Source organism: Loxodonta africana, chromosome 18 (assembly GCF_030014295.1).
Source record: "Loxodonta africana isolate mLoxAfr1 chromosome 18, mLoxAfr1.hap2, whole genome shotgun sequence".
In the NCBI taxonomy this organism is placed as follows: domain Eukaryota; kingdom Metazoa; phylum Chordata; class Mammalia; order Proboscidea; family Elephantidae; genus Loxodonta; species Loxodonta africana.
The window spans coordinates 19,511,386-19,538,754 of record NC_087359.1 but is presented as its reverse complement, the minus strand read 5'-3'; the positions used below and the strand labels follow the sequence as shown (position 1 = coordinate 19,538,754).

Below are 27,369 nucleotides of genomic sequence, written 5' to 3'. Positions count from 1 at the left end.
CCCACCCTACTCCCGCCATAAATTAGAATAGTGGGGGCTTCTGTTGGGGGGCCTGCAGATGTTATAAGAGGTCCCTAAATCCCTTTGTTTATCAAGAGTCATCGAGAGAATGAATAAAATGTACAAGTATTTTCCAAGTATAAACAGATAATATTTTATAAATGAAATGTCAACTTATTTAAAAGTTTCATTGAATTAGTGTAACCTTTTTGTAATTATGGTGGTGTAGTGGTTAAGAGCTACGAGTACTAACCAAAAGGTTGGGAATTTGAATCCACCAGGCGCTCCTTGAAAACTCTATGGGGCAGTTCTACTCTGTCCTATAGGGTCACTATGAGTTGGAATCGACTCGATGGCAACGGGCTTTTTTTTTTTGTAATTACAGACGTTTTCCATGAGGGACTACTAGAAGTAAAGTTACTACATACGTAAGGGTCTGGCATTCACAGCAGTATTCTACGGGGGGTGGAGTTCTCTCTGAGAATCTTTTTACACTTGGTATATTAATTTTTTTTTTGGAAAACTCTAATAAACTCATCAGTAAACACATTATGGGTTACTTGTTGACAATATTATAAACACATCTACTCGATTTCAGTACTCGTGTTTGCATTTATGCTGGCGCCATAACGTTCAATGAGGTGCGTCTCCAACATGGGCCCGTGAAGTATCCTCAGGAGTTCCGAGTTCTCTTCGAATCAGGTTCTAAAAGTCTAGTGCCCTTTATCCTACCTTGGTTCCCCAAAACCAGTTGCCGTTGAGTCAGCTCTGATTCATGATAACCCCGTGTGTGTCGGAGTTGAACTGTGCTCCATAGGGTTTTCAATGACTGATTTTTCCACAGATTGCCACGCTTTTCTTCCGAGGCCCTCTGAGTGGACCTGAACCTCCAACCTTTTGGTGAGCAGCCCAGTGTGCACCACCCAGGGACCCTCCTGGGGTCTCATTTGGCGTGGCCGTATATACGGTCATGTGCCCAGTGACCACCAGATGGCGCCCCAGGACACAACTGCCTCTTGGAAAGGAGGCAAGGGGAGGCCCCTTTTTCCAAGTGGCCTCTGTGCCCCAGCCCCTTCCAGCCTTGATGCCAGTTCTTCAACAGTGACATTGCCCATAAAATAGAGAAGCAACATGGAGGGAATGTTTATTTTTAAGGAAGCAGTTAAATTTTTTACTCAGCATTCCCGAGCTCAAAGAGAGAGACAGAAGGGGCCATTTGCTTCTGGTTTTAGCTCCTGAAGCCTTCCCGGGTGTTTGCTGGAGGTGTCCTCGTCCTGAGCTGGGGTGGGGCCCGGATTTTCCACCTTTCTTGGCGGCTCTGTCCACAGCTGCTGCTCCCAACACTCTGCAGGGGCTTCTGCAGTGGGACGCAGCTCCCTTGAGGCCCTGCCCAGGCCCTGGCTCCACCATAGTCGATGAGGAGGTAGCCTGGGTCTGGGAGCTTGTCCTTTCACATGCCTCTCCATGAGGGTCACCCCCAGGGGTCGTTTCCTGTCCCCAGCCCTAGCACGATCCCAAGCCTGTTCATGGAGACCCCTCTGCTATCCCCCGGTGGGCAGGAGATCCAAGACTTGGGGGCCTAGCAGGGGTGTCCCAGAGTCTCAGTGAGACCATCTCAGAGCCCTCCACCCCTCACCAACCTAACTGCCTCTTCCTTTTCCCTTCCCTCCTCCATTCCTCTTTTCCCATTTTCCTTCATCCACTCCCTTCTTCCTCCCCCTCTGACACCACCTCAGTTCAGTTCAAGGTGGCCCAGATCCCCAGGTATTTAGTTAGCATTTGCTGAGCCTCAGTCCCAGGGTGGTGGAAACGGTTAACGTGCTCAGCTGCTAACTGAAAGGTGGGAGATTGGAGTCCACCTAGAAGAGCCTTAGAAGAAAGGCCTGGAGATCTACTCAGACACACATGAGGTTGTCATGAATAAGACTCATCGTGAGTCAGAGTAAACTCGACGGCAAATGGTTTTTCTTTTTTTTGGTGGCTCAGCGCTGCACTCAGCTCTGTAGATGGTCCCCAAGGGTGTGCCTTGGCCCCAGGGACAGCACTTACAGCTTGGAATAAACACCCTTGTCCAGCCACAAGCCACCCCTAAAGGCTTTCCCTCCCCACCTGCCTGCACAGTGAGCCTGGAGTCCCGGAGCCAGCAGAGCGCATACCTGATGGTCACTCGGGGGTCATGGGTCACCCCGCACACCATGGAGGCCTGGGTGCCCTTGATGACGCTCTGGTCCTGAGGGGGCTTGGTGATTCGGGTCCGGGCTGAAAGAGAGCGGCGGAGGCAGCATGGTGAGAGAGGTCCCAGAGTAAGGCGTATGGTACAGGTGGCAGGAAGGGCGATTTTAGGAGAATCGAGGCTGCCGCGTGGCTGGAGTCTGGTGAGTGAAGGCAGACCCGTACGTGGACAGGTCTACAGTAGTGGGAGTCCCAGAATGGTTACAGAGAACAATGTCCCAGGGTAATTTAATTCCCAGAAGCCACCTTCATAGTGGGGACTCATTTAATTTTGCTCTCACAGATCTACATGAAGGATGGAGAAACATAAACGTGACAATGATCAGGCCCATTCACAGCACGTTAGCGGTCCAGACAGGGCAAAAATAGGGTCTCTGATTCCTGGTCCAGTGCGAGACCCACCAGACCACCTGGGCTCAGCCTCGGCAGGTGGCTCCCAGGTAAGAGGATCTTGAGTGTGGATCCCCTGCAGTGGAAAGGGCCTTGGGAGTTCCCTTTAAGCAGGAGTTTTCAAACTACAACCTGGGGACCAAATCTTTCAGATGCCCGTTCAGGTTAATAAACTTTTAGGAGAACCCAGCCACGCCCACTGGATTAGGTATGGTCTATGGCTGCTTTCTCACTGAGCAGTGTGGCAGACATCTGGCCCACAAAGCCCGAAACATTCACTATCTGCTGCTTTCCAGGAAAAGTTTGTGGATGTCTGCCTTCAAGTGGATGAAGACAGCTGTGACGTTACCATCAGCATTGTCTCCAGGACCCTGTCCTTCCTGGCACCTCAACTCTGGACTTACTCACTTGTTGACAGCCCTCCCATGAAGACCCCCGGCTGGATAGACACACAGACATGGAATCAGGTGTGTGTGCTCTGCAGCACTCATGTGTCCTCTGCCCTGCAGGGTGCACACACAAGTGCACGGACGTGTAAAGTGATGGAGCTGTACACACTCACCCCACACGACCAGGTCTGCTGAGGCCTCGTCGACCCCCCGGGAGTTGGTGGCCAAGCAGGCGTAGGTGCCGGCATCGGAAATGTGTGTGGGGCTGACGAGCAGGCTGCCGGACTCTAGTAGCGTGAAGCGGGGCAGCTGGACGGAGCCGCTGGCCAGGATGCGCTCCCCTGAGGGCAGACAACATGGGGGTGGGGGGACTTATGCTGCAGGACCCCGGGAGCTGCCCAACACGTCGCCCTGAAAGCCCCTGACACCATGCCCTGGCAGCCCCTGCTGCCCCAGCTGGGTGCCCCCCAACGCCCTGCCCAGGCAGCCCCCAACGCCCCACCCTGGAAGCCCCCTGATACCCCCTCAGACAGCCCTCTGACACCCTCCCAGACAGCTCCCCTGACACCCCACCCAGGCAGCTCCCCAACACCCTGCTCAGGCAGCCTCCTGATACCTCACTCAGGCAGCTCCCCCAAACCGCACCCCGACAACCCCGACATGCTACCTAGGCAATTCCACAACACCTTACCCTGACAGCCCCCTGACATCCTACCTAGGCAATTCCATGACGCCCCACCCAGGCAGCCCTTGACACCCCACTCCAGTGACCGTCTGATATCCTACTTAGGCAATTCCATGACACCCTGCCCTGGCAGCCCCCCAACACCCTGAGTTTGCTACGTGCCCAGACTACACGTCCCCCCACTTCCCTGGCCCTCCCTGAAAGGGTGTCTCAGACAGACTCCGGCTGTAGGCTGTAGAAACGCTAGAAGGCCCCTGGGGGGAGCTGGGCGGGCTGAGGCCCAGAGAGGTTTCTGACTTGGTGACTGGCACAAGGTCACATGGTCACAGAGGAGCGGGCCTGGAGCCCAGGTCTCCGGATGCTCCCTCCTCCACACTGCCTGCCCTTCACTGTCTCCTGAGCCTGGGGCAGCAGCTGGCACCGGAGCTGGGGGAGGGGAGCAGACAGCGCTGACAAAGTGTTGACGGAACCTGCGGCAGGAAGTTTCTGGAAGGTCACCTTCAAGGTGGTAAAACCCATGTGAGATTGTTTACTACAGATTAGTAAGTAAGCACAAGTAAGCCTGTGCTTGCCTTGCTTATGGGGTCATCCACCCCTGTCAGGGACTGTAAATTTGAAAAGAGGCTTTGATTCTGTAGAAAGGTGCTGTGGGGCTGGGGGAGAGACAGATGCCAGCCAAACCTTGAAGCAGAATCTTTGATGTGGTGACAAAATGTGAAATTGTTCAGTACAGACAATCTGGTAAGCAAGGTAATCCACCCCTGATGGCTAGAGGGGCATCTGCAGGTGTGAGTCTGCTTATGTCTATTTGCACACGTGTGCAGGCAGGTTGAGCTAGCGAGCCTGTCGGAGGCGTGTATTTCCGAGTCTGGGCACATGCTTGGGCGTGGCTACCTTCATTGTACAAATGCTTATCGAGCACCTGCTATGTACCAGGCTCTGTCCCAGGCCCTGGGGACGCAACAGTGAACATGGCTGAACCTCTGGCTTCGTGGGGAGACAGGCGACAGGCAAAGTGAGTAAGGAGATGACCTAGTGTATTAGAAGGCAGGGAAGGGGCGGGGGGAGGCCTGGGGGCAGGAGAAGGTGGGGAGGGGCCTGTGCAAAAAGTGCGTCCTTGCCTTGGAGGTGAGAGAGAATGATTGTGTATGTGTGTGTACATGTGTGTGCAAGCACTGGGTACATATGTGTGTATACATGGGTGTGTGTGTACATGGGGAGAGTTGTGAAAGTAAGTGCGCAGAGTGGAAGGAGGGTATGTGGCCAGGACCCAGCCCACAGGGCAGGTGGACTCAGGGTGGACAGCTTGTGCTTTGCCGGTCCAGCTGCCTGGGGGAGGAGGGGTGGCCTCCTGCCTGCATTAACAACAACAACAACAAAAAAAACATAATAATATTTAACATCGAGTAGCTACCACTTTCTGGGCATCACACTTTCCCAGTCATTGGGTGCTCTCTCGTCTAGTCTTCACGGCTGCCCCGGGGTACAGATATCTTTGTCCCCACTTTACAGATGAGGAACCTGAGGCTCGGAGTGAGTAACTAACTCACCCAAGGCCACATGTGGAGGCCTGCAGCCAGCAGGGCAGCCCATGGTGTACACTCAGATGTGAGCAAAGACGCCCTCTTGGGTTATGCAGTGCACGACTTTCACAATTGTCCAGGGCCTGGAACCCAACCTGAAGGACTCCAGAATCCAGCTCTAGACTGTCACACAGTCACCCCAACCCCCTAAAGCAGGTCTGTCTCACCTACCTTTCTGCCACGTGATGGCAGGCCGGGGAGCCCCCGAGGTCTCACAGGCCAGTACCACCGACATGCCATCGATCACTGTGCTGTCCAGGGGGCCCCTGGTGATGTTGGGGGCAATGCCTGTAAGCGGAGACAGTGGGGTCTCTTAGCCACACCCTGAGAGGAGCCCCCACAGCCATGGATCCTTCCCTGCCGTACAGCTGGCATGGGGTCCACCCCGGGGAAGGAGGCCGGCGCCGTGAAGGGGCCCCAGCCCTGGGCCAAAGCCCAGAGATACCATGTGGGCTCCTGTACCACCTGCCCTATGGAAGGACTCAGGCCACCCCTGCCTTGATTCTCAGGCCTCCATTCAAGGGAAAACTAAGGACCCCAGCAAGGAGCTCACGCCCACCAAGACTAAGTTAACGGGACTCACCCGTCATCCAACTAGGAATTGAGTCCCTGGTTTGTTAAAAGGAAAGCAACTGTGGACACTGGAGAACATTCCCCACTTTCTAAGGACGCTGTCTGGGACAGCTGCTTCAGCCTGGTGAGGTCATGACTCTTGGAGCAGCGGTACAACCTCCATGTTCCGTGTTCCCTTCCCTAACCCCAACCCTCACTAAACCACCTGGTCTGACGCATATGGGAGCAGGGCTGAAACGCGGACTAAATTAACCTGCATGGTCAGAAGCCAGAGCCGGATGCCCTGCTTGAGGCTGTACCCTGTCTGCCGGCCTCTGTGGGCCGGGGGGACGAGCCCTGTGGGGTTTAAGGAGGCCCCTTCACATCCTTTGATGCTGATAATAAGGAGACCTTCAGTACTTACACTTGCATAGGGCTTTGCAGTTTTCAAAGTGTGGCCACACACAACTTCTTATTTCATTGTTAAAACAGTTCTATTAAGCGGGCCAGGCAGGCAGGGCAGCTATTCCTATTGTCGTCTAGTCGATGCTGCCTCATAGCGACCCTATAGGACAGAGTAGAACTGCCCCATAGGGTTTCCAAGGCTGTAATCTTCACGGAAGCAGACTGCCACATCTTTCTGCCATAGGGGAGCTATTAAAAAACCAAACCCATTGCTGTCGAGTCGATTCTGACCCATGGTGGCCCTACAAGACAGAGTAGAGCTGTCCCACAGGGTTTCCAAGGAGCGGCTGGTGGGTTTGAACTGCTGACCTTTCGGTTAGCAGCTGAGCTCTTAACCACTGCACCACTAGGGCTCCACAGAGTAGAAGGAACTGCCCCATAGGGTTTCTAAAGAGCGGCTGATGGATTCAAACTGCCGACCTTTTGGTTAGCAGCCGAACACTTAACCACTGTGGCACCAGGGCAACCCCTAAATACACTCCAAGAGGGCAAGGAAATTGCAAGTGGTGGAACCGAGTGGAAAGCACACTGGTTCTTTTCTTTGGAACACGGACAAGCTCTTTGCGGCTGGCTGTGGGGTCGCTTCAGCCCTGCCCAGGAGCCCACGGATGGTTGAAATGCCAGAGTGGGAATCTCGTGGTTTCACAGCATCCCTGGGTGGTGCAAATGGTTAACATGCTTGGTTGCTAACTGAAAGGTTGGAGGTTCAAGTCGACCCAGAGGTGCTTTGGAAGAAAGGCCTGGAGATCTACTTCTGAAAAATTAGCCATTGAAAACCCTATGTGGGCACAGGTCTTTTCTGACACACATGGCGTGGCTCTTCCTCAGAGCCGACTGAGCAAGGTGTCTCCTAGGATACCATCTCTGTTACGGCAGCGTCCTGTTCTCAAGAGGCCCTGGGCTTGGAGGAAAGCTGCATCCCAGGCAGGAGGGGCTCATAGCAGGACAGGGAAGGCCAACTTACTGGTGACAGCCAGGTAGGTGGAGGTTTGCACCTCACCGGCCGCGTTGCGGGCGAAACACTGAAACATGCCAGTATCATCGGGCAGCAGCCCACTAATCTGCAGGCCCCCGTCGCCATGCAGCCGGAAGCGGGACAGCCTCTCCACCTCGACCACGGCTGCGTCCTTGTACCAGGTGATGGAGGGCGGTGGCACCCCTGCGGGAGAGGTGGGCCCACAGTCAGCCTGCCTGCTGCTCCCTTCCTCCCTCCCTCCTGCCTCCCAAGGTGCTCAGGCACATGCTGGGGCCTGGGGCCTGGGGCCTGGGGCCTGGGGCCTGGGGCCTGGTCTGCAAGGGGCTCCCTCTAGAACTTTCTCAGAGATGCCATTATTGGTCTTGGGGGAGGGAGAGGGGAGAATGTTTTTAAGGCAGCATTTTTCAAAGTCTGTGGGATACAGTAGGCATCTCCAGAAACTTAAAGATCTCAGGGTCAATTTAGCCTGGAAAGTGTTAGACTGGACAAACTTTTTTTTAAATCGTGGTGAAAATACATATATCAAAATATTCTCCAACCCAACAATTTCTACATGTAAAATTCAGTGACACTGATGACATTCTTTATACTGTGCAATCATGATCACTTTCCTTTTCTGAGTTATTCCATCACCGTTAACATAAACTCCATGCTCCCCCCAAGAGAAAAGTCCCCCTTTCCCCTCACCCCTGGTAACCACTAATAATCTTTGGTTTCTAGATATTTGCTTATCTCACAGATGTGGGATCATACAGTATTCGTCCTTTTGTGACCGGCTCATTTCACTCAGCGTAATGTTTTCTAGGCTCATCCATGTGGTGGCCTGCATCAGGATTTCATTTCTCTTTACGGCTGAGTAAAACCCATTGTGTGTACAGACCAAGTTTTGTTTATCCATTCTTCTGTTGATGGACATTTTGGTTGTTTCCACCTTTTGGCTCTTGTGAAAAGGGCTACAATACTAATTTTTTTTAAATGCAATATTTGGCAGAATCTCTCATGCACTCTGGGAACCTCTAAGTTGGGGGTGGTTTCTCAAGCCCACTTGACCTCAGAACCCTGTGTCAGGAGATGAGGAGGGGGCTAGTGTCCCTTGGAAGACACTTGGGAAGCCCCCTTCCACCCCGCCTGCAGAAGAGGGCAGAGGGGATTTCTCCTGCCTCTCAGCCTTGCCCGAGCCACGCCTCACCTGGCACACTCTTCCCAAGGGTTACCCTGGCCCCTTCCTCTAGGTCTCTGCTCACATGTGACTTCCCCAGAGAGCCTTCCCTGCACCCTGCCCCAAAGAGCACCCCCGCCACTCCATGCCCCACAAGTCTGCCTTCTTTTCCTTCCCAGCTCTTTCAACTCTGATATCATAGGGTACTGTATTCCACCCATTCCAAGACGCACCCGCTTTCAAGTCTGACATTTTTGAGACCAGCATCTGTCCTATGATCCACAGCCTGGCATCATTTAATTGACAGCATTTTTCCTTTTTCAGTGGTATATAAAATAATGGGACATTTGACAGCCAATGACGTTGTAGATGAAATGAAATAAGGTATATTTATTTGCTTAGCTGGTGTGTCCATCTCCCTCACGAGAACATCAGTTCTAGAATAGCGGGAGTTTGGTGATTTAGTTCACTCTGTATCTCTCCCCATTTCCAGCCCCCAAAACAACACCGACTGTGATAAGCCCTCAAGCTGTATGTGTTGAATGACTGAATGAATAGGTCTTTGTCTTCTCCTTGTGGAATCTCAGGAGGGGAGTCATTACTCATTCCCCTTGCCCTTCCTGCGATCTGTCTCCCCTTGGTACTATATCCTGCCCCTTGGCTCAATATTAGATGTCCCACTGAGGCACCCCTTCCCTCTTTATCACCCTTGATTTCACCCCGGCTGCGAGCTGGCTTTTGGCTCAGCTGAATGAGAAGAAGGAAGAACAGGAAAAGCAAATTTCTTTAGGGACTCTGAAAAGGGAGGTGAAGTGGGGATGGTGGGTGGAGGAGAGAACAAAATGGCCCAGAAAGCAGGCTTATGAGACACATCTCAGGAGAGACGTACCCAAGGTCTGGCAGTTCTGACATTACGGTAATTCAACATCGTGTACAACTCTGAAATTACGGGCAATTTGGGTCTGTCACCAGTCCTGAAATTACGGTAATTTGGGTTCTTTTGTAACCCTGAAGTTATAGTAACGTGCGTTGATTTCCAGTCCTGAGATTATGGTCATTTGGCCTGTTTGTTTCCTGGGTGCCTGCTCACAGCCAGGCTGATTCTATGCTCAGTGGTGTGGCCCTGAGTTGGAGGTGGGATTGAAGAATGTCTGCAACAGGAGAGGCTTCAGGCCCCCTGCAGCCAGGCCGCCTGTGTTACCTTTGGCCCGACAGGGAATGTCTACCACTTTCTCCATCTCTGCCGTGATGTGTCTCTCTGGCTCCTTGACAAACTGAGGCGGCTCTGCAGGAAGAAGGATCAGGGAGGGGATCACAGCCATGCTCCTTGTGATCTAGCCACTGCGGGGGTCACCCTCAGGGAAGCCCCAGCCACCCCGCTCTGTCTCCTGAGCGCTCACCTAACACAGACAGGTAGGCCCCCCGGACGACAGCAGGGACGCTGCTGCTGCGTAGGACGGCCTCGCACTCGTAGTAGCCGGCATCGCTGCTTGTGGGGTTGGGGATGGTGAGCCGGCGGTTGTGGTCGCTGACGCCCCCTGACAGCAGCACCCCGTCCTTCTTCCAAATGATGTGCAGCTTGATCAGGGGCCTGGAGGGGTGAGGGAGGCAGGTGCTCAGCTCAGGGACTTTGGAGGCCCAGAGGCAGGGCAGGGTGGCAGGGGTGGCAGGGGTGGCTGCCTGGGTTCACGCCTGGCTCTGCCACTTTCTAGCTGCGTGAACGTGGGCAAGTTCCTTCAGTGCTCTGGGGCTCCGTTTCCTCGTTTGTTAAATAGGGTAGCTGTGCCTACCCATGGGGTCGCTGGGAGGATGATGCATTAATGCAAGTCAAGCCCTGGGGTGGGGCCTGGCAGCAGAGCAGCACTCCAGGCACTCAGGGCTCCTGTGCCGGGGTTGGGTTGCCTGCAACAGCAAGGCCGCCCTAGCCATGCAGGCAGGCACAAAGCAGGGGACAGGAAGGAGGTGAGAATGAGGGAAAGCAACAAGGGGCACATGAGAAAAATACAGAGAGTCTGGAGATGGAGAAAGAAAGGCAGAAAGACAGACAGACAATCCCCAGCTCAACTTAAAGAGAGGCATGAGGATTTGAATTTGGCCCCTGTTCCTGCCCTCACCGCCCTTCCCACCAAAACCCCCTTAGATCTGGCTTGCCCAGGCATTCCTGTTTAGCACCTGGTAGATTCCCGAGGATGGAATTTTCCAAAGTGGGGTCTGTGCTGGTTATATGGTATATTCAGAAAATTTCATGGAAAAGGGGTTTCGTGATCAACTGAGTTTGAGAAATACTGGCTTGGATGATGTTAGGCAGGTTGCTTTACTGCGGGACTCCTTGGGGCCCTTAATAAGCGCCACTGTATCCTGAAGGCTCTTCCTATAATTGCCAGGGACACTCTGAGGAGCCTGACTTTGTAGACGCTGCTACAAGGACATGCTGTCCAGGGATCTTATGCAGGAGGTGACCTCGGGGTCATGACTCTAACTCTGTGCCCATGATGTCAGTTCATCTTTACTGAGTTCTTACGAGGTGTCAAGTAGGGGCTGAGGTTCTTTGAGTACTCCACACGCCTTACAGGGGAGGCAGGCGCTCAGTCATTCCCATTCTAGAGATGAGGAGACTGAGGCCCAGAGCATGGACTTAGAGGAGGCCAGTTGCCTTTCAGCTCTGCTATAGGTCAGCTGGGCTTGGGGGAGGGGTAATAACACCTATGTCATGTGGCTGCTGTTAGGATAAAGGAAATCATTCTGGAGTCACTTAGCATGGTGCTCGGGCCTCGTTCTTTCCTCCCGGGCCCCAGGGAATGGGTCACCATTCTGTGATATGAGGACCGTCTGACATGCCCACCTGCTGTCTCTCCTCCAGACTAAACACCCTCACTTTCTCCCATGGGTCCTCATAGGACACGGCTTCCAAAACTTTCTGAACCCCTGGCTGGTCAGCTTGGAGCACATAGTTCAGAGCAGCACCTGGAGTTAAGAGTGATAGGGAACGAGGAGGCAGCACTACTGACCTGGCGTTGGCCACACACTCCAGTGTCACCTCCGAGGTCCCGACCACCACGCTGGTGTTCTTGGGAGGGATGATGATGGTGGGGGCGATGGGGTCCGCGGGTCCCCCTACATCTGGGGAGAGGTTGGATGTTAGCAGGAACAGAGGTCCGAAACCCCATGTCTTCCTGGCCCTATTAGAGGCTGATGCCATGGGAGGCCTTTGTCCTCATGGGTGGAGCAGTGGCCACAGGTGTGGCCGTGGAAGCAGCCCAGAGCCTGGCTCTCCAGATGCTGACCCGAGGCCCTCCCCCCTCTGCTCTGCTGATGTGTCACTACATGGGCGACCAGGGACAGCCCACTGGAGACACTGGCTGACCTCCAAGTCCTTCCCCAACTCCTAGTGTGATGAAATCACGCCCACACTCCTTATCACCTTGCCCTGTTTTGTTGCCTTCAGACCCGGCTCCCAATCAGGATTTATCTTGTTTATTTAGTTCTACATCACCTGTTTCTTCCTCCACAATGCAAACGCCTGGGCTGAACAAAACTAGAAACCCAACCAGATGCCATCCAGTCGATTCCAACTGATGGCAACCCCGTGCATTAGAGTAGAACTGCTCCATAGAGTTTTCTTGGCTGTAATCTTTGTGGAAGCAGATCGCCAGGCCTTTCTTTCACAGCCCCACTGGGTGGGTTCCAATTGCCAACCTTTAAGTTAGTCGTCTAACCATTAATGCAAACCATTCGTGCCATCTAAATCCATTCCCATTGCGGTCGAGTTGATTCAGACTCATACCGGCCCTGTAGGGCAGAGTAGAACTGCCCCATAGGGTTTCTAAGGCTGTAATCTCCACCGAAGCGGACTGCCACACCTTTCTCCTGAGGAGCAGCCAATGAATTCGAACTGTTGACCTTTTGGTGAGCAGCCAAGCGCTTAACCACTGCACCATCAGGGTTCCTTTGTGCCACCTAGAGACCCCAAAATTCCTGCCCACTTGTGAATGTCACCTTGTATGGAAATAGGATCTCTGCAGATGTCATCGAGTTAAGATGAGGTCACACTGGATTACGGTGGGACTAATCCAATGACCTGTTCTTATAGAAGATGGAAATCTGGACACAGACCACAGGGAAGATGGACATGTGAAGACGGGGCCAGAGACTGGAGTGATGCAGCCACAAGACAAGGAACGCCAAGGGTTGCCAGCCACCACCAGAAGCTGGAAGAGGCAAAGAAGATCTTTCCCTATAGTCTTCAGAGGGAGCGTGGCTCTGCAGACTCCTTGACTTGTAGCCTCCAGAACTGTGCGGGAATACCCTTCTCTTCTTTGAAGCCACCCTGTTTGTGGCCATTTGTTACGGCAGCCACAGGACACTCCCCAGTTGCGGGAACCTCTTGGGTCTGCTCATACCACTTCTCCAGCACAAAGAATGGAGTTTGGCACACAGTAAGTGCTCACATGCATTTGTTAAGTGAATGAATGAACAGGACTGGAGCTCTCACTACACAGCCCCCAGGGGCCATGATGGGAATTAAATGGAACTTCCAATGAGCAGGCCTTATTACAACAGAAATAAAAATCACCCCACACTCTTCTAATAGAGACGGTCAATGGCCTTTGCTTTGAGTTCCTTCAGATGAGGCTGGGTTTTTCTCTGCGTGGGTCAGCATACGTCGGATACTGGCAGAAAAGCCAATATTCTCGGTACAACTGCTCCACGGTACCTGAAAATACAACCTCTGAGGACTTTTTCTCTCGCAACAAATCTATCCACTTGGCCCCTTTCCAGGAGGTTCCGGAGGTAACAGGCCATGTTGATTTACACGGCCCTGGGTGACAGCAACAGGGTGTCCTTTGTGGAGCTGGGGGGAGGTGCATGTGGTAGCTGAGGCCTTGGCCCCACACCCCTCTGGGGCACCCCGGCCAGCCCCCTGCCATTTTCATACCTGGACTCCAGGCCTTGCTGGAGAAGGCCCAGGAAGAACGGGAATAAAATGTACAAAATAAAGTAAAATGAAGGGGGAAAGAAAGGAAGCATATAAAGCAAAATAATTGCAAGAATATAAAAGCCTCATGTCGGCACCATAAAACGCGATCGGATTGAAAGCTGCTGATATAGCTGAATCCATAAAAGTGTGCTCTAAGTTGTTTATTACATACCGGGACGTGCAGGTACCACGGCCCAGATTAATGGGGCACAAGGTGGAGACAGACAGAGCCCTAGCCGCGGCTCTATGCATCGCGGCCGGCTGAGTAAACAGAGCCTGCAGATGGGTAGCCCTGGGGGAGAGTAAAAATATGAGAGTGCCAGGGCCTCGGGGCTGCTCGTGGGCTCCGGAGGGAAGGAGGGAGAGACTGACATCCAGCGGGGGACCTGGAGGTGGGGGTAGCCTGTGGGGCTGGAGGGGAGGGAACAGCAGCGGCAGGGTCCTGGCTGAGAGAAAGCAGGTCTGGGGAGTCAGAAAAACCAGGTTTAAATATCTCACTCTGCCCCAGGCCTCCTGGGAAAGCTACTTCCCCCATAGTCTGTTTTCTTAGTGGCAAAGCAGGGATAAAAATCACTCCATCTCTAGGCTGTGTGAATCCAGCTCCTGGTCCAGCACATCTTTCCCAGGTGGGTAGAGCCTGGTTTGTGCCAGGCTGGGTTTCCGCACTGGGGGTTTCACAGCGAGCAGCGGGCAGGGGTCTGTCCTCAGGGAGCGTATGGTCTGGGGGGAAGTCAGGTGGAAACTTATAGGGCTAAATATACAGGTGATGGATCTGGGGGGTGGGCACAGGTGGGGGTGATCTGGGGTGTGCACAGAGTCTGTGGCACACAGTAGGTGCTCAATTATTGACAGGTTCCTGTGCCTGGGGATTTGCCTACCTCTGCTGGGTGGGTCAGTGGGGCTCCTCCACACTGGACCCAGGGATGTACCCAGAGGCTATCAAGAAGAGAAAGTCACAGACTCTCGGGGGGCTCTGGGCTGAGTGAGAGGGGACAAGTGTGTTGAGAGCCACAGGAGATCAGGCAAAGCCTCCAATGCTCCCTGGGGACTGCGTGGTCCGACTTCATGGGTGATGGGGGACTTGAGAGGGATTCAGAGAAGTGAGAAGGAGGAAGAACATTCTAGAATGGGAGCACTGGTGAGCAAAGGTGTGGCCCTCAGAGTCTGATTGAGGGAGGACGTCCACAGAGCAGAGACAACACATCCCGGGCCACATGCTGTTCCCTCTGCCAGCCCCGCCGCCATCTCCAGGTGAAACTGCTAATTAGTTACAGCACTTTTTCTGGCTGAACCTAGGTGTGTCCTCAGAATCCTTCTTAACACAGTGCCACCAATGAATCAGAGCTGGCATGTGAGACAAAGCTGTTTCCCACCTCTGCTAGGGAGTGTAAAGGTAGATTTAATGGGAGAGGTTAGGTCAGAGTCAAGATGCCTGAGAATTTCCCAGACTGGCTGTGGGCTGGGAGTTGGCCCTAGGTGGCGTAGTGGCAATGGAGGGATAGACAGGAACAGAATCACCAGGACGTGGCGGTGGTCTGGGGGTGGGGGAGGCAGACGGGTCAATGATGGTTTACAGACTGAGTGCCTAGAGGTGGGGTCCCCTTTACAGAGAAAAAGGGAAGCCGGGGGAGATGAGTTTTCGAAGAAGGGTGCCGAGTCTGGAATTTGCCGTGCTGAGGTTGAATGGTGGTGCGATGCACGAGTGGAGAGGTCAGCATGTTCAGAGATACGAGACTGGGGCAGGCTGGTGATGGGGACTGGGCAGCAAGTGTGCGAGATCCAGGGAGCTGGAAACCGGGGCTAGAGTGGGAAGAGCAGAGGCAGAGAGCTTGTGCACACTGGGCAGGAGGAAGAAGTGGAGGAGACAGGGGAGAACCCTGAGGGAGCCAGAGCGTGGGTGGCAGGTCAGGAAGCTCGGGGACGGCAGTGCTTGAAGGGGGGATCAGCAAAGGCGAGTGTCCAGGGTGGTCAGGGAGAACGGAGACTGGGAAGAGCCAGTGGCGGTGCAGGTAGAAGGTCATCACTGACCAGGAGAGAAACCGAGAGATGGGGGCCGAGGCCAGGAGGGAGCTGATGGAAGCCAGAATGTGGGGTGCCTTTCAGTGGGTTGGCACCCAGAAGGGAGACTTATGTTCCCTTGGAGCTTGAGGGGGGCTAGAGCCACCAGGCAACAGAATAGTGGTCAGTGGTGCAGGTTTTGTAGCCAAGGAGTCCCTGGGTGGTGCAGCTAACCAAAAGGTTGGAGGTTTGAGTCCACCCAGGGGCATCTTGGAAGAAAGGCCTAGAAAATCAGCCACTGAAAACCTTATGGGGCACAGTTCTACTCTGATGTACATGGTGTTGCCTGGAAATCAGTCAATTCCATGGCAATGGGGTTTTTTTTTTTTGCAGTCAGAGAAGCCCGAGCTCCTGGTTTTGCCAGCTGAGTGTTAAGTAAATAAGTTAACTCCTTCAGCTCTGCTGCCTCAGCTTCTACATCTGTAAAATGGGGTAAAAATAACTACCTGCCTCAGACAATTGCTGCAGAGATTGAATGAGGTGAGTCCAGCAAAGTGCCAGGTCACTGCCCAGCCTTCAGGATCGTGGATAATGGAGACCCCTGGTAAGAGGGGGAGGCAGAGGGAATAGCCAAGGATGCCAGAGACAGTGTGGAGACACATGGACACTGTCTGCAGGACAGGCCTTCCTACCAGGTGTCCTCTGCTGTGGACGGTGGTGCCAGTCATCACCATCTGTCACAGGGGGTAGAGACAGCCTGGCCAGGCTCAGGGACTGAACTAGGACGTCTGCCTCTTTAACTTACACTCGGGACAGGGGCTCAGGCACAGGCCTCTCAAAGCCAGAAGAACAGGGTGGCCTTGAGGACAAAAGTCCCACTGGCCTGCGCCTGGGGACCTTCTTTAATACCATTCATGGCACAGTGGTTAAGAGCTCGGCTGCTAAACAAAATGTTGGCAGTTTGAAGCCACCAGCCACTCCTTGGAAACCCTATGGGGCAGTTCTACTCTGTCCTATAGAGTCGCCATGAGTTGGAATGGACTTGACAGCAACGTTTTTTTTTTTTTAAAGGGGTCCCACTAGGCCTCCCAGGGTGGTTCCTGCCAGCCTCTGCCGTGGGTGAGCCAGTGGCTGAGGGCTGGGGCCTGGGAAGAGACCCCTCAATGTGAGGTGGCTCAGGACCCCCTTCAGTGGCTCGGATGGCAAGCTCAGGACAGGGCCATCTCAGAGCAGGTTTACTCTAAATTAGGGTTGGCCCCTGCCTGAGTGGGAGCGAAATCATATGCAAGGCTGGAGCCAGAAAGGGGGGCCCCTTGGATGTGAGCTTCTGACCTAAATGGGGCCCCAGGCTGGTGAGTGGGCAAGAGGAAGCACAGGGGCCCCCCACAAGGGACAAAGGCAGATCCAGCTGGCCAGGGATGATTTTGAGAACAGGCCCAACAAGTGCCGCCCAATGTGTGCCAGGTTCCAGGGTCCATTCTCCCCAAGCCACCTCATTTGACTCTCTCAACTACCCTTTGCATGGGCATCACTCACCGTACAGAAGGGGAAACTGAAGCTCAGGGATAGAGACTCTTCTCAGACCCCAGGGCAAGAGAGTGGTGGGGCAAGGGTCTGACCCTGCCCGTCCTGGACTTGTAGTCCTGAACTGCCCAACACATCCAATACGTCCAACAGGGTGGCCACCAGACACATGGGCTCCTGAGCTCTGAACTGTGGCGAGAGCGTTTGGATTTACTGTGATTTGATTTGAATCAATTTACATTTAATTTAAAAAATGGATCCTCCATTCAGTTATTGGAAGGCTTTTAAGTATGTGTGGAACAATTCAAACATGTGAATCTACTTTTTCAACTCTGAATTTCATGAAATCTAAACAGAGATCACGTATTTCAGATGAAAATTTAGCACCCAAATTGAGATGTACTGAAAGGATAAAACGCACACCAATTTCAAAGACTGAGTACGAACAAAACCCATGTAAGATATCTCATCGGTATTTCTTATACTGACTCCATGTTAAAATGGTAACATTTTGGAAGTATTGGGTTAAATAAAATATGACTGAAATTAATTTCACTTACTTCCTTTTGCTTTTTAAAAAAGTGTTGCTCCTGGAAAATTTATAATTACTTCTGGGGCCCACATGGTATTTCTGTGAGATGGCGCAGCTCTGGCCCTTAGGGTGGAGTCCCGGTACCCAGGAGTGGACTTTTCTGGGGCTGTGATGGTCTGTGAGGTCAGCAGGGTCATGCCTAGGTTGGGGGCAACTTCTGGGGCCCCTGGCTTTGCTCTTTCCTTCTCCATTTCAGAGGTGGGTGCCCTCTACCCCGTTAAACAAAACAAAAAAACCCATTGCCGTTGAGTCTATTCTAACTCATAGCGACCTTACAGGACAGAGCAGAACTGCCCCATAGGGTTTCCAAGGAGCGGCTGGTGGATTTGAACCGCTGGCCTTTTGGTTAGCAGCTGAGCTCTTAACCACTGTGCCACCAGGGCTCCACTCCCTACCCCAGGGGCTGCTAAGTAGCTGATGGGTCCTTTGAGGAGGGTAGACAGAAGAGGAGGTGAAGAAGGGAGGGCACGGAGGGTGAGGAGATAAGAGGAGAAGCCAGAGTCGGAGTTGGTGGAGGGAGAAGTGGCAATTGCTCCTGGAAAATTGGCTGCCAGGCAGGCTGGAGGTTTGTGTCAGTGACAGGAACAGGGTTCTGAAGAGCAGTCACTTGTGGGAGGAGAAATTAGCTAAAAATCAGCTGATTCTGTTCCCAATCCCATACAAATCACTGCAGAAGGCAGGAGGCAGGGGCGGTGGGCTGGAGAGACAGACCGTGGGTGAGGCTCAGGCGGCGGAGGGCTCAGGAGCGGGATCTCCCTGGGGCCAGCTGAAGGGCTGGAGGTGTTGGGATGGAGCAGAAAGCAAGTCACCCCCACAGTCGGCCAGGGGTAGGTGGGCTCAATCCCTGTAGGGAGGTGCACAGAATGAATGGAAGAATATTCAACCTGGTGTCTGTCCAGGTAAACCGAGGTCTGTCCAGGTAAATCACCTGGAAGATGCTTTGCTTTGACTCGGCAAGTGGGGATCACTGTGAACCACTCCGGGTCTTTGACGACCCCTCTTGCCAATGCCTGGATACCTTTGGTGGTGGTGGTTGTTAGTTACTGTCGAGTCACCTCCGGCTCACGGTGACCTTACGTACAACAGAAAGAAATGTTGCTAGGTCCTGCGCCATCTCTGTGATGGTTGCTATATTTCAGCCCATTGCTGCAGTGATTGTGTCAATCCATGTCATTGGGGGGGTTTCCTTGTTATCACTTTAGACTCCAGGTAGTCTGATCACTGGGAAATCATCTCTCTCTGATGATTAAATCCCCTTTTCCTATAGAAACAGCAGCCCCAGGTGACGGGCTGGGACCCAGGCTGCTGCGACAAGACTAAGACCTTGGCCCAGGTAAATGTCAGCATACACCCTGAGCTGGATGGTAAACAGAATGGAGCTCCCTCCTAGGCAGACTGGAACTTGGGTTGGGGGAAGGAGGTCAACTCCAGGCAATAGGGAGGGTCCTGCAGAGCTCAGGAGGCTCAGGAATGGGGATGGCAGGGGTCGGGGAATGTTCTGCGCTCTTGGGGCTGTGGCAGACAGAGGCTGGGATCTGAGGATGAGATCTGTTGGCGGGTGTGCAAGTATGTACAACCATGGATGACAAGCGAGACTTGGTTTGGAGCCAGAGCTGTACAGATGTGGAGGGACGTGAACATCTGGCTATCCCATCTTGCAGGTGCTCTGCTGCTGTGGGAAGCTGTGGCTTGGCCCTCGTACTCTGATTTCCTCCTGGGCTTGCTGGCTGGGGGCTGCCACACCTACCTCTGCTGTCCCAGAGATGAGGCAGGGGAGAGCTAGCCCAGGGAGGACAGATGGCCCCAGTATCTCCATCACAATGGATCAGAAAGCTGGTGGAACCAGCCTTGTTGGACAGGTATCGGTTTGCCAAAGGATGCTCAAGGAGCGGCCCTTTGCCCTTTAATTCCCTACCCTCTGCGCTCTGCCAAGTTGATGCGGGCTCCCTGGGGAAGAGCTATGCCCCTCTCTTCCAGGGAGCCAGGAGGGGGTCTCTGAGGATGGGCAGAGGGGTGCTTTCGGGCTGGAGCCTGGGCTGTGCCCCTAACAGTGAGGACAAGCCTAGCCCCCAGGAAAAGCAAAACTTTGTGCCAGTTAGGAGTCTCTGGGTGGCACAAACCGTTAAGTACCCGGCTGCTAATTGAAAGGTTGGTGTCCAGAGGTGCCAAAGAAGACAGGCCTGGCAATGTGCTTCTGAAAGGTCATGGCCTTGAAAACCCTATGGAGCAGTTCTACTCTGCACACATGGTGTCTCCATGAGTTGGAACTGACTTGGCAACAACTGTTTTTTTTGTCCCAGCTGAGTTGGTGCAGCTGGTATATGTCTTTAAACTGAGCTCCCTGCCTCCTGGGGTGCTCTCCCTGCCACCATCTGAGCCCCTGTAATCACACATGCACACACTTATGTGATATTTCTCACCCATCAGGTCTCCAGTGGCCCCACTCACAGCCAAGCTAAGCGGCCCCTGTCCAGATCCGAGGTCTCGACTTGTCAGGGGACTGGGGTGTCCAGAACTTGGCTCCCTCCTGTCCCTGCCCGCCCATTGCCAAGCTGTTTCTCGTTCTCTCTTCAGACCTCCTCCTCCTTGGGTGGCTCCTCCCTGCCAACCTGTACCCACCCACCATTCCATCTTCCCCATGGTTCCCTGGAGCGCAGTTCCAGGATTTAATGACCCGCTGGCTCGCAGTCCCAGCCCTGAGCTTACTTACTCTCCACAGCGAGAGTGACGGGCTGGCTGGTCTTATTATCCCCGTTCTTGTCATTAACAGCCTGCACGTAGTAGCGGCCGGCGTCGGGAGCCACTGTGGACAGGATGACTAGGGTGTTCTCCAGCGTGATGGCTCTGGGAAGAGAGAAAAAGGGTTCCTTGGACAGGGCCTGAGGGGCTCTGAGGATCGCAGAGAGAGCAGGGAACGAAGCAGGGGGGCTGGCCCAACCTCCCTCTCCCTGCTGGAGAGAATGGGGGCTGCATCCCAGAGTTCCTCCTCCGGCCCACTTTCCCAAGCCATTTCCTGCTTACACCTGTGGCTCGTAGCCCCAGCTACGTTTAGCCTGTAGCGAGTGCCAACGTGTTGCCAGCATTGGGGATCAGACCCAAACACACCAATTCATGTCTGCAGGTCTGAGACTGGGAGCGTTTACATAAAGCTTCCCTGGGCCCCGCCTCCCAAGACTGGGCTCAGGGTCTTTCACACAAGCACTGTGGAATCCTGCCCTTTCTTCTGTTACAACACCCGTCCATCTGTGCGCTGTCATCTCTGTACCGTGTGTGCAGACACTGAAGAAATGTCTGTGGAATGAATGAATGAATGGGCGATGATAATGAATTTAGAAATGAGCTAGGGCTATTCCAGAATCAGAGTCTTAAACCTAACGCTAAATTTGTTTATGAGGCAGTGGTGGTTCAGTGCTAGAATTCTCGCCTTCCACGCAGGAGACCTGGGTTCGATTCCTGGCCGATGCACCTCAGGCACAACCACCACCTGTCTGGCCGGGGAGGCTTGTGTGTTGCTATGACGCTGAACAGATTTCAGTGGAGTCTTCCAGACTGAGGCAGATGAGGAAAAAGGCCTGGTGATCTTCTGAAAATCAGCCACTGAAAACCCTGTGGATCACAATGATCTGATCCAAAACAGAACATGGATCACCCGAATGGACAGGACCAGGCAGAAATGTTCTGTTGTCTGTGGGCTACCATGTGTCAGGTTCTGACTTGATGGAAGTTAACAACAACAAGAAGCTTTGTTCAGGTTGATTCAAAGGCCGCAGGTGACCTACAACATAGAGTCCTGGGGTTCACAGCTCCTCCAGCCCCTTCTTTGGGTATCAGTTTCCACCTCGCTGGAGCCAGCCAATGAGAGTGGGACCAGCCCAGCTGATTAGGAGAGAAAAGGAGGCTTGCTGTTTGCCACCAACCCCGTTCCTTTTGCTGAAATCGGAAACCCTGGTGTCATAGTGGTTAAGTGCTACCGCTGCTAACCAAAGGGTCGGCAGCTCAAATCTGCCAGGCGCTCCTTGGAAACTTTATGGGGCAGTTCTACTCTGTCCTATAGGGTCGCTATGAGTCGGAATCGACTCAACGGCACTGGGTTTGGTTTTGGCTTGGGTGCTGAAATCTCACATGCAGACCCGCAGCAGTCCAGGTCCCCAGGGAGCCTGGAGGACTTGTCCAAGCCGGAAGCAGGTTCCCCCACTAACAGTGGGCAGCACAGCCCAGAAGTGCTGCCCACGCTGGCTCCGCCTGTTTCCCCCTCTCTCCAATTCTCCCAATGACAAACAAAACCATTAGTTTGTCAAGTCTATCTCCGATTTTAATGCGATGTGCCCGAGACAGCTGTTAAACATCCTTAATGTTAGTTTAACAAGGACAAATCCAGTTGAATTCTTTTCAAAATTTCCCATTAGGTGAATGTTACAGTCTTAAACAGGCTCTCAAATAAACATCCTGCTAACGCTTGGCCAGCCCAGCTCTCTCCCTGCCTGGCTGTGCTGGGTTTTTCCCTCTCTCCTGGTTTTGGTCCTTCACATGCTGAGCCTCACACCATCCACAGGTCTCCGGGGAGTACAGAGGCAAAGCCACCATGCCCCAATTCTTGGGTACCCTAACGATGTTCAATTATTAAATTTTTTCCAGAGGGCCCTTTTAACCACCACCTAATGAGATGTTGGAGTCTTGGGTAGTGCTAACAGTTAACACAGTTGGCTGCTAATCTCAAGGTGGGAGGCTCGAGTCCACCCAGAGGTGCCTCAGGAGAAAGGCCTGGCAATCTTCTTCTGAAAAATCAACCATTGAGAACCCTACGGAGCACAGTTATACTCTGACATGCATGAGGTTGCTGTAAGTCGGAACTGACTCGATGGCAACTGGTTTGGTTTGTGTTAAGGGGCTAATGGAGGTGGGGCCAGAGCCAGGCTAAACTATTTTAAAAGTGACAAAGGGGACAAGGATGGTGACATTTCTCCACTGGGGAGCTTTCAGTGGGCTCTGGTCTCCTGCAGGGCCTCCTCCCTGTCCTTGGTGTATCTTGGGGTGAGCAAGGGTTGGGGAAAGGAGGTGGGGTGTGTCCTTCCATGCAGGGCACTGGCCGAGGTCTGGGGTGAGCTCTGGAAGAGAGCCCCAGCTCTGCCCCAGCTGCTAAGGAGCATGCAGCCTTGCCTCACCTGTGCTCAGGGTGGACTCAGCTGCTTGCGAGGACCGCCCAGCCTCAAGTTGAGGGAGTCTGACTCCTCCGGCTGCTTCTGTTCTTTCCCCTATTTGCTCTGAGGTGGCCCGCAGCCTACTGCCTGTCTCTCTGTCTCTCTCCCTCACACATGGCCACCACCAGGACACAGTCAAACCTCAGGGCTGAGAGAAATTGGTGTGGGTACCACCAACAGTCCTGATGGGCAGCAACACTTGAGGAGGACACTGGTTCCACGTCCCCAACCATTCCTGTTGCCATGGCTACCACAGGAGCACGTTTAAGAAGTCCGCAACGGGCCCACCTGGCACAACCTGGCACCCCTCGGGGCCACCTGACTGCCTGCAGGCTGGCGATGAGCTGGTCTCCCACCCGCAGCTTCTCTCCTTGCCCACAAGGCCTGCTCACCTCTACTCTGTTCACAGTATGACCCACCCGTCTAGATCAATGGTTCTCAACCAGGGCTGACTGCCTCCCAGAGGATATTTGGTAATTTCTAGAGACATTTTTGGTTGTCACAACCATGGGTAGGTGCTACTGGCATCTAGTGGGTTGAGGCTGGGTGCTCCTCATAATCCCTCAGTGCACTGGACAGCTCCCACCACAGACAATGATCCCACACGACACGTCAATGGTGTTGTGGCTGAGAAACCCTGTTCTAGATGGGATGGCCAGCTCTCCTTCTGTAGAGTGCTGTTGTTGCTGGGATGTGCCCACCCAGCCAGTGACCTGCTGCCCAGCCCCCCTGCATCTGTGGAGGCAGGGAGGGGGCACAGTGACTGAGCAAGTGGAAAGTGGGGGCAGTGATGAGCACCACTTCCAAGCTGTGACCATATAACCGTCTGCATGACCCTCTGTGTTTTCTCTCTCCCTGCCTGTCAGAGCAGGGCATCTTGGAAGCCCCGTCTGTCAGGGTTCCTGAATGACTATGTGGAGGAGAGCACCCCGCTCTGGTAGGACTTTATTTATTTTTATTATTGTACTTTAGATGAAGACTTACAGAACAAACTAGTTTCTCATTAAACAGTACACAAATTGTTTTATGACAATGGTTAACAACCCCATGGCATGTCAACACTCTGCCTTCTCAACCCTGGGTTCCCTATTACAAGCTTGCCTGTCCCCTCCTGCCTTCCAGTCCTTGTCCCTGGGCTGGTGTGCCCCTTTAGTCTTCTTTTGTTCCATGGGCCTGTCCAATCTTTGGCTGAAGGGTGAACCTCAGGAGTGACTTTATTACTGAGCTGAAAGGGTGTCTGGGTGCCATACTCTCAGGGTTTCTCCAGTCTCTGTCAGGCCAGCAAGTCTGGTGTTTCTTTTTGAGCTAGAATTTTGCTCTACATTTTCCTCCAGCTCTCTCTGAGACCCTCTATTGTAATCCCCATCAGAGCAGTAGCCGGGCACCATCTAGTTGTACTGGACTCAGTCTGGCGGAGGCTGTGGTAGATGTGGTCCATTAGTCCTTTGGACTAATCTTTCCCTTGTATCTTTAGTTTTCTTCATTCTTCCTTGCTCCTGAAGGGGTGAGACCAGTGGAATACCCTAGACGGCCGCTCACAGGCTTTTAAGACCCCAGATGCTACTCACCAAAGTAGAATGAAGAACGTTTTCTTTATAAACTCTGTTATGCCGGCTGAGCTAGATGTTCCCTGAGACCATGGTCCCCCTAGCCCTCAGCCCAGCAATTCCATCCCTCAGGGAGTTTGGATGTGTCTATGGAGCTTCCACGACCTTGCCTTGTACAAGCTGTGCTGGCTTCCCCAGTATTGTGTACTGTTTTACCCCTCACCGAAGTTACCACTTATTTATTGTCTGTTCAGTGCTTTTCTATCCCCACCCTTCCCCTCCCTCGTAACCATCAAAGATTGTTTCTTTTTATGTGTGTAAACCTTTTCATGAGTTTTTACAGTAGTGGTCTCATACAATATTTGTCCTTTCGTGATTGACTTATGTCACTCAGCATAATGCCCTCCAGATTCATCTATGTTGTGAGATGCTTCACAGATTCATCGTTGTTCTTCATCGTTGTGTAATACTCCATGGTGTGTATGTACCACAGTTTGTTTATCCATTCATCTGTTGATGGGCACCTAGGTGTTTCCATCTTTTTGCTATTGTGAACAATGCTGCAGTGAACATGGGTGTGCATATGTCTATTTGCGTAACAACTCTTATTTCTCTAGGATATATTTCTAGGAGTGGGATTGCTGGATCATATGGTATTTCTATTTCTAGTTTTCTAAGGAAGCACCATATCGTTTTCCAAAATGGTTGTATCATTTTACATTCCCTCTGGTAGGACTTTAAATGAGCAGGAAACAAACGCCGGTGGTGTCAAGGCACTGAGATTTGGGGGTTTATCTGCTACTGAGCAATGGTTAAGCACTCAGCTGATAACCAAAAGGTTGGCAGTTTGAACCCACCCCGTGGCTCTGTGGGAGAAAGACCTGGTGATCTGCTTTCCGTAAAGATTACAGCCTAGAAAACCCTCCGGGGCACTTCTACCCTGTCACGTGGGGTGTTATGAGTTGAAAACCAACTTGACAGCACCTGACAACAACAAACAACAACAACAACAGCATCGCTATTGCTGTGGCAGTGATACTTCAGGGCAGAATTCTCACCTCCCGTGCGGGAGACCTGGTTCGATTCCCAGCCAATGCACCTCATATGCAGTCACCACCTATCTGTCAATGGACGCTTTCAGGTTGCTATGATGCTGAACAGGTTACAGCAGAGTTTCCAGACTAAGACAGACTAGGAAGAAAGGCCTGGTGACCTACTTCCAAAAGTCAGCCAATGAAAACCCTGTGGGTCACAATGATCCGATGTGCAACCGATCATGGGAACGGCATGGTGTTTATATTTTGTCGTGCGTGGGGTTGCCGTAAGTCAGGGACCGACTAGACAGCAGCCAACAACAACAAGCAACATCTGCTACTGCAGCTAGCCTTGCCTTAACTACTCCCTAGAAGAAAGCACACTAGACTCAGATCCACAGGGCGCGAGTTCGAGTTTCAGATGCGGAGTGGAATGAGAGGCAGGGAGGCTGGGAAGTGCAAGGGCCCTTTCACTTGTCCCTTCTCTATTCTTAGCAGACAGTTCAGGAGGACTGGCATTATGGCTTCTCGGGAAGGTCCCTGGGCTTCACCTCCACGGTACTTCACCTCCACAGTGCACTCACGTGGGCTTCCAGCCACCTCCACTCCAAGGCAGCTGCCCTGAAAGAACCTGGTAGAAGAAACCTTGTGGGGCTGGGCTGCAGGACCCAACACTCTAGGTAAGGGTCAGTGTTTTTCGGCCATACCGTGACTCATCCCACTCCTCTGATTGGTCCAGCTCCCACCCCACCTCCCACCCACTAAACCAAAAAAAAAAAAAAAACCAAACCCGTTGCCATCAAGTTGATTCTGACTCATAGCAACCCTATAGGCAGAGTAGAACTGTCCCATAGAGTTTCCAAGGAGCACCTGGTGGATTTGAACTGCTGACCTTTTGGTTAGTAGCTATAGCACTTAACCACTAAGCCACCAGGGTTTCCTCCTACCCACTACTCCTACTTTTTCTGGGTTCCATGGGGACCCGATGAATAACTAAAAACAAAACAAAACAAAAAAACCAACCAAACCCATTGCCGTTGAGTCAATTCTGACTAATAGTGACCCTACAGGACAGAGCAGAACTGCCCCCTAGAGTTTCCAAGGAGTGACTGGTGGATTCGAACTGTTGACCTTTTGGTTAGCAGCCAAGCACTTAACAACTGTGCCACCAGGGCTCCCTGGATAATTTAATTAGGAATAAAATAACTCATCCTAGAACCTGCCCAAAGGCCCCAGCGTGTGTCCTTGGTAGGAATCTTGTCTCTTTTTCAACAATGAATGGCCAGGGAGTGGGAGGTGTTGCTAATGGCCATGGACGCCCCAGCAGGAGGGTATCCCTGTGCAGCTAGCACATGCCTTCATCACCCTCTGAGCCCCTCCAGCTGATAGCACCCATCAGACATGTATCTGTGATGCACCAACAGCAGAGAACTTCCTTCTAGAGGCCCCACTGTCTCAGTTATGAATATTAATCCTCTGTCACTGCTGAGATGTTGGTGGGGGTGGGTGTGACCATGGAAGTCTTTGTGTGCACCAGGATTGCTACTGCTCTATCCTGATGCTAAAGAATGTTGCGAATGAAAGCGGGGAGGGAGAAGAGGCCAGGAATGAGAAGGGGATGGGGAGAGGTATTAGGAAAGGGATGATGGGAGTGAGGTTGGGGAATCGGTTTCATCTACTGGTAAATGTTGGAGATGAGAGCCGACATGCCCCCTCCTGATGCCATGGCAGACATTACTAATCAATTATGTGCTCTTTCCCATCGAGTCAGGATGTGGCCTCAGAATCCTTTTCAACACAGTATTCTAGGCAGCCACTTCCAATTGATTGGCTTGCAGGATCTCGTTCTTGATGCCACCCATGGCATGTGAGATAGCCTCATGTGGAGCAGAGCTGAGTCAGCCTAGTCATTCCATATCCAACCCCAGACAAGTGAGACAACCCAGTCAAGACCAGAAGAACCGCCCAGCCAAGCCCAGCCCAAATCACCAACCTGCAGACTCAGGAGAAAAACAAGCGCTATTGTTTCCAGGCACTGGGACAGTTTTGATGCAGCATTATTGTGGA

General features: G+C 52.8%; 1 protein-coding gene across 2 annotated transcripts in view; it reads right to left on the bottom strand.

Moving 5' to 3' along the window:
- The window catches only part of SDK2 (sidekick cell adhesion molecule 2), a 309,774-nt gene that overhangs the window by 89,053 nt on the left and 193,352 nt on the right, over positions 1-27,369 (bottom strand). For both annotated transcript variants that reach the window (XM_064270812.1, XM_064270813.1), the window contains exons 5-12: positions 20,234-20,367; positions 11,440-11,551; positions 9,832-10,022; positions 9,633-9,716; positions 7,261-7,455; positions 5,451-5,567; positions 3,185-3,352; positions 2,157-2,259 (exon numbers count right to left, since the gene is read on the bottom strand). In XM_064270812.1, coding sequence (XP_064126882.1) covers positions 2,157-2,259; positions 3,185-3,352; positions 5,451-5,567; positions 7,261-7,455; positions 9,633-9,716; positions 9,832-10,022; positions 11,440-11,551; positions 20,234-20,367 — 1,104 coding nt within the window. The remainder of the gene's footprint in view (positions 1-2,156; positions 2,260-3,184; positions 3,353-5,450; positions 5,568-7,260; positions 7,456-9,632; positions 9,717-9,831; positions 10,023-11,439; positions 11,552-20,233; positions 20,368-27,369) is intronic.